General features: G+C 38.8%; 2 protein-coding genes and 1 pseudogene across 12 annotated transcripts in view; 1 reads left to right on the top strand and 2 right to left on the bottom strand.

The window, feature by feature from the left end:
* The window catches only part of LOC136845024 (longitudinals lacking protein, isoforms H/M/V-like), a 345,912-nt gene that overhangs the window by 142,516 nt on the left and 191,372 nt on the right, over window positions 1–12,024 (top strand). The window lies entirely within an intron of this gene.
* On the bottom strand, window positions 2,166–3,957 carry LOC136844554 (sericin 1-like). The gene is made up of 2 exons (XM_067113834.1): window positions 3,872–3,957; window positions 2,166–3,695 (listed from the first exon to the last, which is right to left on the bottom strand). The coding sequence occupies exons 1-2, from the start codon at window positions 3,955–3,957 to the stop codon at window positions 2,342–2,344; spliced, it is 1,440 nt and encodes a 479-aa protein (XP_066969935.1). The 3' UTR covers window positions 2,166–2,341.
* On the bottom strand, window positions 6,170–9,689 carry LOC136844625 (sericin 1-like; annotated as a pseudogene).

Here is a 12,024-nt window from a genome sequence, read left to right on the forward strand (position 1 = left end):
CGTTTTACCTATACAGGTGTCCAGATAGTACATGCCAGGGCTAAGGTTAAAATTTCAACTGGAAGTAGGCTGTGTAATAGCAGATTCTAAAAGATTTCGTGAAGAGAAATCTTTCGATCTGGCAATCACTGAACTATCAATCCAATTTATCCTATGAGAGTTTTCACTTAAATGAGAAATATTGCATTGGATGTTTGTGTAGTTTTGACAGAATACTTATGCTGTTTAATTTGTACATCTAAATCTTTACTGAACTGGTCAATATAAAAAGGGGGCAGTCCAAGTTTGGAATTTTATATGTTATGTTGTCACTTTCCTTAGGGCTATTTTTTTTTATTAATATTGCTTTTAGTGTGTTATTATAGGAAAAAATCAGATTGACATTAACAGATTTTAACGCTGATTTTATGGTTTCAAAACTTCTAAAATAAGGCAAGCTAAGAATGTTCATAGGAGTTTCTTTCTCCATGTTACTTTGACTATAAGGCTTCTTGTGGGCTGCATTTTTAGCAAATATCTAGTGTATGTGAAGGATAACATAATTCTGTCCTTATTTTTCTCTATATTCCATTTCTTAATCCAAATACTGAGGACTGACAATGCGGAATGCTCGTAAAAACTTAGAAGAAAAATTGATATTTTGATATTAAGGTGGTGGCCTGAATGTAAATGGACATGGGTTAAGTTGTTAGTTGTTTCCTATAAGTACTGAATTTGCATTGAAGTGGTTCTCTATGGATTGAACACCTAAGAAGGGGAAGCGATTGTCTTTTTCTAATTCTAAAGTAAACTTAATGGATGGTACCTGGTTATTTAGATTAGAGAGTAAACCATTTACATCAATACCAGCAGGCAAAACAGCTAAAATACCGTCAATATGTCTATACCACTTTAAAGGAGTATATATGATATTAGGTAAATATCGCTTTTCAAAAAATTCGACATATAAGTATGAGAGGTGTGGGGATAAAGGGTTGCCCATTGCCATACGAAATATTTGTTGGCAGAATTCACCGTTGAATATATACTTACAATCACAAATGGAAAACCTAGTAGTGAAATAATATGACTTACAGGTAGAGGTAATTCTTGATGGATTAGTTCGATACTAAGATACTCTAAAATAGAATCTATAGGGACTTTAGTAAAAAGAGAACAAACATCAAAACTAAAAAATCTGTCAGTGGGGCAAAAAGTGGTTTAGTTTAAGTTATCTAGCACCACTCAGTCGTTTCTCTTTCCTTGGTGGCATTGCCTTTATATATATATTCATCACGTTCCATATTTTCGTGATTCAATTATACACACACATATATATATACACATACATACATACATATATACATACATATATTATGTATATATATGTACTATCTTTTGTAGTTTTATAGAAGATGGCACCACAATGTGTCAAACTTCTGCATCTCGGCAAAGTTTTTCAAGAGATGAGGTTGTTAGCCATATGCCTTGTTCCTCCTCGATTGCAGCTGAAGACGGTCAATTAAAATTTCCTCTTTGTTGTTTTATTAAAGTAACTATTAGGTTCTAAAGATCCGTTGGTCAACTGATTACTGTCAGTGTGTGCAATTCACATCCTGTAAACAAGACAGATGAGAGAGAGAGAGAGAGAGAGAGAGAGAGAGAGAGAGAGAGAGAGACCTGTTATGTTTTAAAAATTGGAGACGTTTCTTAGTAGGCCTCAAGCAAAATCATAGTGTGGTTATTTAAGGCGCACTTGTGTTTTTTTTAAACCGAAAAGATAGCATGAGAGCTTTAGGCAGCAAGCAGTGAGGAGACGATCTGGTTGTTAGATTCAAGTGTTCGGTTTAGGGAAAAAAATGGGGAAAATTAATGAAAGTTGTTGTTGATCTGAAATCCAATTAAAAGTAATTAGTCTGCATATGCACGGAATCTAGCAACGATAGAGGAAACAGGAATTTTTTTTGTAAAATTATGGTAAAGTCAGGTTTAACTGCAGTGGTGTACTTTCTGTGAGATAAATATATCAGTATTGTTGTGTGTGTTGGTATTGTTTTATATTTATTCGAATCATATTACATCACGTATATTCTTGGTAGATAATAAGTCACATGCTCAGGAATCGAAATTAAAAATAGGGTTGAATAAAAATGGGTATTAAGGTGCTCACTTTTTATTGTTTTTATTTACATGTGCCAAAGCTTTGCTTTTCATGGTAATGCAGGCACTGTGATAGTGAGAAAATATAATACATTAGTTTCATAATAAAACTATTATTAACTAAAACTAGTTAAGGTTCATCCCGTGTAACAACATCACATTCCCACACGTGTTTGCAAGAAAGGTGCGCCTGAGTCCATTATCAGTTGAAAGTTAAGACATATCCAAATTTATTGGGGTTCTTTGATGCGTCGTATTGAGTGAGTTTGAAGTTTTGTGGACTGTGTCTTTGTGAAGAAGGAGCAGAATACTGTGAGGGGGAAGATGGTCGTGTTGAACCACTAGGTGATGATGAAGAGAACGGTGCGACTTGAGATGACGTTGAAGCAGGAAATGCTCCTGCAGAGGAAGAAGATGGTGAGCCAACTGATCCTGTGTGAGATGGAGAGGAAGAAGAGGAAGATGGACGAGGTCCCCTTGAAGAGGAAACCTCCTGAGGTTCGAAACCAATTCCTTGTCCAGCACGGAAGCGAACAGTGCGTCGGGTTCCATCATCATCTACGACAGTGTAAGTTCCGCTAACATTTCCATCAGCATCTGCAGTCTCTGATCTTGAATACTGTTCAGAGTCAAAGGCAAAGTTATAGGAAGCATCAGCATTGGAATTAGCTAATGGGTCAATGAAAGGGACTTCTTGTACAGGTGTAATCCTACCTGTAGGTTGACCAGAAGGTGCTCCAGGGACAATAGGGCCTACAGGAATGTGGGATCCCTCAGCAATGAATCCAGTGTCAGAACCAGCTTGATATTGGATCTGTCGTCGTTGACCATCATCAGCAACAAATGCAAAATCTCCATCAACATTGTTACTGGTGTCACCTGCTTCATTCCTTGAGTGGCTGGAAGTTTCATATGCAAAAGCATAACTTCCATCTGGCCTTAGTTCACTGCGAGTATTAGCTTCTTCGAAACGTGGACGAGTTGAGGAAGAGGGACGAGTACCAGAAGAATATGTTTGAGAACCAGCAGAAATAGATGAACCGGCAGAACCGTGAAGAGAAGGTGATGGGGCACGGTAAGTTGATGGACGTGAGGTACCATGGAAGGCAGAGGACTGGGAGGAGGCAGGTGTGTTTGAAGATGGGACAGTTGGTAGATGATCCCCAGATGCAGTGAATCCTCTATCAGCTCCAGCTTGATAGTCGACCCTTCTTCTGACACCATCATCAGCAACAAAAGAAAACTGTCCCTGTACATTAAGGTTAGCATCAGCAGATTCTGAGCGAGAATGGTCACCAGCATCGAAGGAGAAAGAGTAAGAGCCATCATTATTAGATGAGGTATGTGAAGAAGAGGCACCACTTTGTGAAGAGGAAAAGGTTCCACTTGCACTCTTAAGAGCAACAACAGAAGAGGAAGATGATGTAGAGCCTGCAGCAGTCGGTGTGCTACTTGAGGAGAATCTGGCACCTGAGGAAGATTGTCGTGTAGCTGCTGGAGTAGAAGGAGAAGATTGAGGAGTTTTAGGTGACAGTGGAAGGTCAAAACTAACGAATCTATCAGTGGGGCAAAAAAGTGGTTTAGTTTAAGTTAAGTAGCACCACTTCGTCGTTTCTCTTTCCTTGGTGGCGTTGCCTTTATTTATATATTCACCATGTTCCATATTTTCGTGATTTAATTATACAGCTAAACTGGATACATATATAAGCATCATAAACATTTGGCTATATACCGAGGTGTTTCGAAATTGGACGAGCCCCTCCACAGAACTAATGGAAAGTTATGAAGTTTTCTGCTATAGCCTGTCTCAAGATCCATTATTTTAAGCACCCTATTAAGCTATTTTTCATTTATATTTCCTGTATTTTCAGACTGAGTGAAGGAGTTAGATAACAGCCAGGCTAACAACTTAGGAAATCAGATGGATTGACCAATCCAACTATAACCTTCAGAGGACTTGGGTGCTGGCGCATCCTTCATTCCACGTTCATGGCTAAATACATTAAAAGAGATGAATCCTTTGTTAAAAGAAACTGGAACAAAATATCCATAACGACTGTCATCCTAAAAGAGTGTGAATCTTGGAAGGCCTGAATTCCTTTCTCAGGAGTGAAAGACATCATAAGCTGAGGCAGTGGGTAGACCAAGAAAGTCTTTATGTAAATTGGGGTTTGTTGAACTAGAAACAAAAAGGGGAAAGAAGAGAAGTTATAGTGCTGTATATCATGAGTTGAAAAAATCTGTTATCAAGCCATTTCATGTTATCAGCAAGCCCAACATCACTTGACATCAACAGAGAGAAGACCGTGCATGGTTTTGTGGTTCATTTCTTAAAGATTGAGATGAAGCTGACTTTCTGCTTGTTGCTGCATCATATGAATTCTTCATTTACACAGTCAGAAAGCCAAATCATAAAAATGACATAATTTGGGCTGCAAAGTTAAGATGATATCATTAGCGATGACGTGCGCTATCGCCAAGTTGTGAAATTTCCTGAATGTTTGGGAATTTTTCTCTGTTTCACAGCCAAATGGTTAATGTGGATCATTAAAGAAAAAAGGACAGTCATGGAATGGCGAATACTTTAGAGAAACTGTGCTTACTGGTGGAGTATTATTTTCCCTTTCCTCAAAGATCCTGAAAATGTGTTATCTGTTGAAGAAATCATATTTTTGCATGATAAACACCATGTTTCAAGGCTCTTCAGACACAGGAGCTGCTTCAGAAACAGTGGTATCGCTTTCTTCTCATCAAGTGAATTTCAGGTAGCTCCCTGACGTTAATATGTGTGAAAACATTGGTAGTATCTTAAAGGATCGTGTTGAAGCGCTCACTGTGAACTATGATGGTATACCAAGCCTCGACGACCTGCAAAGAGAGGTGACCGAAGTGCTCAGGGAAATGGAGTTTGAGTCTCAGCTTTTTTGCGATTTGCTGAAATCATGCCCTTCAAGAATGCAGGCTGTGGTACAGGCCACACAAAATATTAAATACTCAGAGAGAAACTTAAAGAAATACATTTTCTGAATTACTTTTGTTTTTGTCCATATCAGTATTAGTTTATGCTGTAGAGTGGGGAGGCTCTAATTTCGAAACACCCTGTATATATATATATATATATATATATATATATATATATATATATATATATATATATATATATATATATATATATATATATATATATATATTTACAACACATACATACATACATACATACATATATACATATATATATATGTATACTATATTTTATTTTTATAGAAGATGGCACCACAATGTGTCAGAGTTTTGCATCTCAGCAAAGTTTTTCAAGAAATGAGGTTCTTAGTCATCTGCCTTTTTCCTCCTCGATTGCAGCTCAAGACAGTCGATTAACATTTCCTCTTTGTTGTTTTACTAAAGTAACTGTTAGGTTCTAAAGATCCGTTGGTCAACTGATTACTGTCAGTGTGTGCAATTCACATTCTGTAAACAAGACAGATGAGAGAGAGAGAGACAGAGAGATAGAGAGAGATACCTGTTATGTTTTAAAAATTGAAGACGTTTCATAGTAGTCCTCAACCAAAATCATAGTGTGGTTCTTTAAGACCCACTTGTGTTTTTAAATAAAAAAAGATAACATGAGAATTTTAGGCAGCAAGCTATGAGAAGACGAACTGGTTGTTAGATTCAACGAAAGGTTGTGGCTGTGTTTATTTGTTTTAGGAAAAAAATGTAAAAAAAAGTGGGGAATATTAATGAAAGTTTTTGTTGATCTGAAATCCAGTTAAGTTACCGCAAATGCAAAAATTTAACAACAATAGAGAAAAACAAGAAAGTTTCTGTAAAATTATGGTAAAATCAGGTTTAACCGCAGTGGTGTACTTTCTGTGGGATAAAATTATCAGTATTGTTGTGTGTGTTGGTATTGTTTTATATTTATTCGAATCTTATTACATCACATATATTCTTGGTAGATAATAAGTCACATGCTCAGGAATCAAAGGTAAAACGAGGATTGAATAAAAATGGGTATTATGGTGCTCACTTTTTATTGTTTTTATTTACATGTGCCAAAGCTTTGTTTTTCATGGTAATGCAGGTACTGTGATAGTGAGAAAATATAATAAATTAGTTTCATAATAAAACTATTATTAACTAAAACTAATTAAGGTTCATCCTGTTTAACAACATCACATTCCCACACTTGTTCGTAATAAAGGTGCGCCTGAGTCTATTATCAGTTGAAAGTTAAGACATATCCAAATTTACTGGGGTTCTTTGATGCGTCGTACTGAGTGAGTTTGAAGTTTTGTGAAGAAGGAGCAGAATACTGTGAGGGGGAAGATGGTCGTGTTGAACCACTAGGTGATGATGAAGAGAACGGTGCGACTTGAGATGACCTTTGAAGTAGCAAATGCTCTTGCAGAGGAAGAAGATGGTGAGCCAGCTGATCCTGTGTGAGATGGAGATGAAGAAGAGGAAGATGGTTTAGATGGGCGAGGTCCCCTGAAGAAGAAACCTCCTGAGGTTCGAAACCAATCCCCTGTCCAGCACGGCGCGAACAGTGCGTCGGGTTCCATCATCATCTACGACAGTGTAAGTTCCGCTAACATTTCCATCAGCATCTGCAGTCTCTGATCTTGAATACTGTTCAGAGTCAAAGGCAAAGTTATAGGAAGCATCAGCATTGGAATTAGCTAATGGGTCAACGAAAGGGATTTCTTGTACAGGTGTAATCCTACCTGTAGGCTGACCAGAAGGTGCTCCAGGGACAATGGGACCTTTTGGAATGTGGGATCCCTCAGCAATGAATCCAGTGTCAGAACCAGCTTGATACTGGATCTGTCGTCGTTTACCGTCATCAGCGACAAATGCAAAATCTCCATCAACATTGTTACTGGTGTCACCTGCTTCATTCCTTGAGTGGCTGGATGTTTTATATGCAAAAGCATAACTTCCATCTGGCCTCAGTTCACTGCGAGTATTAGCTTCTTCGAAACGTGGACGAGTTGAGGAAGAGGGACGAGTACCAGAAGAATATGTTTGAGAACCAGCAGAAATAGATGAACCGGCAGAACCATGAAGAGAAGTTGATGGACGTGAGGTACCACGGAAGGCAGAGGACTGGGAGGAGGCAGGTGTGTCTGAAGATGGGGCAGTTGGGAGATGATCTCCAGATGCAGTGAATCCTCTATCAGCTCCAGCTTGATAGTCAACCCTTCTTCTGACACCATCATCAGCAACAAAAGAAAACTGTCCCTGTACATTAAGGTTAGCATCAGCAGATTCTGAGCGAGAATGGTCACCAGCATCGAAGGAGAAAGAGTAAGAGCCATCATTATTAGATGAGGTATGTGAAGAAGAGGCACCACTTTGTGAAGAGGAAAAGGTTCCACTTGCACTCTTAACAGCAACAACAGAAGAGGAAGATGATGTAGAACTTGCAGCAGCCGTTGTGCTACTTGAGGAGAATCTGGTACCTGAGGAAGATTGTCGTGTAGCTGCTGGAGTAGAAGAAGAAGACTGTGGAGTTTTAGGTGACAGTGGAAGGTCATTACCTTCTACAACGAAGCCAGTACCACGACCTGCAGTGTAAGAGTAGGTTCTTGTGATTCCATCATCGTCTGTGTAAGAGTAAGACCCTCGGACATTTCCAGTGGCATCACTTTGCTCTGATCTTGTTTGTCCTTCTCAGCAAACTGGAAACCATAAGAAGCATCAGCATTTGGGTTAGCGAGAGGATCAACGAAAGGTGGACGAGCTCTTGCAGCAGCATGGGCTGCATGGAAGTCAGGATGTGGTTGTGGGAGGTGAGATCCTGATGGGACAAACCACCCTCACCAGCTGTGTATTGAAGATTTACAGAATTGCCATCAGGATCAACATAGCCAAACCTTCCATCTTGCTGTCCAACCCTTGTAGACTTGGCACTTTCAAAGGCTCCTTCACCAGTATCATGGCCATATTTATAAGTACCATCTCTATGAAGGACAAAATACTGGGAACGCCTTCCAGTTCCTACTTGAGGTATGTTGTAGGCCCCATCAGGTCCAGGCAAACTTAGAGTGCTAACTGTCAAGACAGACAACACAACCTGCAAGTAATAAAATTTCCTATTATTATTTAGAAAATGGACTATTGTGTGCTCTCTGTAAGATTACCCTTTATCATAAACAGAATGTTCGAAAGTTATCAGAAAAGATAGATTACAGTATATATGGTAATGTAATGACAACAACTTTATGCTTTGGATTTTGATATGAGTGTAAAGATTTGATGCCGTGTTTTTGAAGAAATTATTTTAGTGTAAAGTGACAGAGAAAGGCATGGCTGCAGAAATGAACCTAAAATATTCTAAAGCTTGTTTTTATATAAAAAAAGGCCCGGAAATGAGTTAGGTAGGAAGAGAGACAAAGAGTTAATTTTGTTCACAGGAGATGATTATCTGACTTTAAGAGAAGCAGGTTCAGGACTCCAGTTATTTTGATTGAGGAGTGAATAGAGGTTCCTCCTTACATTTGACCTAAATAAGAGCTTGTAGGTGATAGTGGAAGGCCTAAGAACAGTGACTGTCTAAGGATGAGTTGGAGGAGAAATAAGGAGGCAAGCAGAGTTGTTTGTTTGAAGACTGGAGTCAAATGGTATATAATTAGGCTGGAGAAAGAAAAAGGCCGATTTGTGGGGATGTTGGAGATGCTTTCACCTTCATAGAATCAAGAAGTGTTTGGAAAGTCCTTTGACAAGTCTATTGATGCTTGTGTAGGTGTAAGTTAAATGTTTCGAGTGAGTGCTTAAAATTATCAAGTGAGATCGAGTGGCATAGAGAGGCAAAGGAATCAGCCCCATCACATGATTTCGTGGTTACATGTCCACTCTCAAATGCGCGAGTTTCTGTCCACGGGATGGAATTTCGTGCTTAGCCTGGTGCCGATAAATAGGAGCCATACGTCTAACTGAGTTCCTAAACGCCTTAAGAAAAGGTAATGGACATGAAAACATAGTAAGGGTGTCTAAGAAGGTGAAGTAAGGTAGTCTATGCATATGCTTTTGCCACGAAAAACAGGAAAAAATCTGTAGGGCGATAAAAGGGACTTATAAATGCTCTTATTTCCTTCGTGAATGTGGACATAAGAATGAGAGAGAGAGAGAGAGAGAGAGAGAGAGAGAGAGAGAGAAACTGGATTCACAGGAAGGTACTCCTCTCAACACATCGCTGAGTGCTACAGTATTACCAAGCTAATCCAGGAGGCCATTGTGGAGATGGCTGGGAGGGTGGGTTTCCTTCAGGCGACGCCGATGGCCCACGAGTGAGTGAGCTGCCTTTGCAAGATATGAGGCCCTTTTATACCCAGTGTAGGCTGTGAGACGGAATGAGAGTAGGAGAGTGGACGGGGTGAGCAATTTTTGGGGGAGGCCCGGGTAGGGGGGAGAAGGACAGAAATCAGGGCATCAGCCAGTACCTTCATTGCCAGATCTGAATTCGTGGCCTGTAAAGAGTTGTGCCTGCGATCGCCCTTGGGAGAACCAGATCCTGTGCTTCACATTCCGTTGTTTCTCGTCCGTTTTTTATGTGATTTTTGAAGTTTTAAATGAGATTTCCTGAGTGGGATTTTTTCCCTCGATATTCATTATAATGATCTTTTGTTATCATTAGCTCAGTAATATTATCATTTAGCCACACTTGTATTAAATTTCATGTAAACGATGCAAGTGGTTTATCAGTGTCTTCCATTCTTTAGACCTGGAATAAAAGTTTTCCAGTCTTTGGATCTAGCATCAAAGTGTTCCAGTGTTAAGTTAAGAGTTTGAACTTAGGGTTGGGGAAAGATTTGCTGATTGTATTTCATCTCATGACATGTTAAGCTTTTATGATTCTGTGTGCGTCTTGTAATTGAACAGATAACGATGAATTATATTCTCAGGCATAATCAGTCTTATAGCGTAGGAAAAATATAGTCTTTTTTTTATGATCCGGAAGTTCAGCGACGTGCCCGCAGTTACGTTTCATGTAAAATGCTTTGATTTCATTGTGAATGAGTTGGGGACATTTTTTATTCATGAAGCAATGCATTGATAAATATATATATTTTTCGATATGCGATATTTATCATTACCAGTGGTTAATTACCATAGACTTGTTATTCTCTCTTCTCTCTCTCTCTCTCTCTCTCTCTCTCTCTCTCTCTCTCTCTCTCTCTCTCTCTTCAAACGTAATGCACCTTACAGTTGAGGATGAAAATCCACAACAGGAATATAGTGTTCATGGATTGAAGACGTCCCATTGTTTTAATCAGAATGATTTAAGCGGAAATTTATCATTGTCCGATCAGCTGATCGTCATCTCTGAGGGCATGGAATTGCAGGAATAGATAAATGTATAGAAGGTAGATCGCCGCAGTCATGAAATAGTGGAGGCTGATATGAGGTACTGGGAGTAGGCTACATCTCTACGTATGCGAATCTTTCTTTGTTAATAATTCCAGTTGTAATTTTTACTTGTATTTTTCTGTTTGTGTAGGATTTCGGATTCTTTTCCATTTGTATTTTTCAATGTCTTTTTTTGTTTCTTTTCCCCTTTGTTCTTTTTTTATTGTGTTCCAGCGTTATGGATTCAGGGTCCAAGTGTTGTTAAGAAATCTTTATTTAATTAGTAAAAAAATCCTTCCTTTGAAGATATCAATAACTCCCCGAGGAGTTTGCCAGAAGTAGAGTTTTGTAAATAGTTTAAAGATTTGAAATGTAAATATTTGAAATGTAAATATTTTAAAGATTTGAAATGTAAATATTTGAAATGTAAATATTTTAAAGATTTGAAATGTAAATATTTGAAATGTAAATATTTTAAAGATTTGAAATGTAATGTAACGGGGTCTGACGCTCATTGTATTTTTCGTCTCCTGCTGAGGAATATCGTGATTCTATTTTATCTTCGCCGAGGCTCTGAATCTAATGGTGGCGTTGGATTTGGAGCTTACAGCAACGTGTCGTATTGAAGGGGCACGCTTCCTCAAGAAGCCTCAATTTTGACGTCAGAGTTGTATGGTTATTTTAACAGCTATTGAAAACAAGCAGGTACGGGTGAGGGTAATTTTACTATTTTCTGTGGCTGTGGAACTGTTCTGCAAGCACTTGGTGTTTTTAACACTGTCAACCCTTTGATATTACAAATCTTGCAACGGACCCACAAAACTGAAAGCCGAGGATTAGAAATAAGATTTTGCTGGGTGCCAGCATGTGATTGAGTAAGTGGCAATGAAGAGCATGACAGAATTGCAAAACAGGCAGCAGTTGAACTACTTCCAAGACGGCCAATTTTGCTGAAAGATTTTTCCCCTAGATTAAAGCTTCAGTACGAGGCAGGTGGCAAGACCGTTGGAACTTGATAAGTTCAAACAAAATGCAAGAAATGACATCTGTTATAAATCCTTGGCAATAGAGAAATATGCCTAGGAGATGGGAGACGGTATTATGCCTAGTAACTAAAGGGTATACTCGCTTAACTCATAAATATTTGATGAATCATGACCACCAGCCTTTTTGGGAAGATTTCCTGGTTCCTATGAGTGTGAGGCATTTGCTGGTTGAATGGCCCGGTTTTGGGGATCTGAGGAATCGATACCCCTCCGAGGCTCGCGGTGAGGATGGCGCGTTTATCTTCGCTAGGACCCTCAGAGAGGATGTTGTATATGCCGCCAGGGGCATTTTTAGCTTTATCTCAGCAACTGTTCTCCTGGGAGAAATCTCATGCAGTTCAGCTGAATACATACTTGCTTGTAGTTTTCAAGAATGATATGTGCGTCATTGAGCCTGGTAGTCACGATGCCAGATAATTTCTAATTATTCTTTCATTCATTTTGATTGAAAATAATTCTTTATTATTAATTTAAATTTTTTTTAGTA

The sequence above is a fragment of the Macrobrachium rosenbergii genome, chromosome 13, assembly GCF_040412425.1.
Source record: "Macrobrachium rosenbergii isolate ZJJX-2024 chromosome 13, ASM4041242v1, whole genome shotgun sequence".
NCBI classification, from domain to species: Eukaryota; Metazoa; Arthropoda; class Malacostraca; order Decapoda; family Palaemonidae; genus Macrobrachium; species Macrobrachium rosenbergii.

What these genes read in the sequence shown, in the direction of transcription:
- LOC136844554 (XM_067113834.1), bottom strand. Translation starts at nt 3,957, where the DNA reads ATGGATCTTGAGACAGGCTATAGCAGAAAACTTCATAACTTTCCATTA. An exon ending in TCCAATTTCGAAACACCTCG is followed by an intron (nt 3,696 to 3,871) that starts GTATATAGCCAA and finishes CCCCACTGATAG; the next exon opens with ATTCGTTAGTTTTGACCTTC.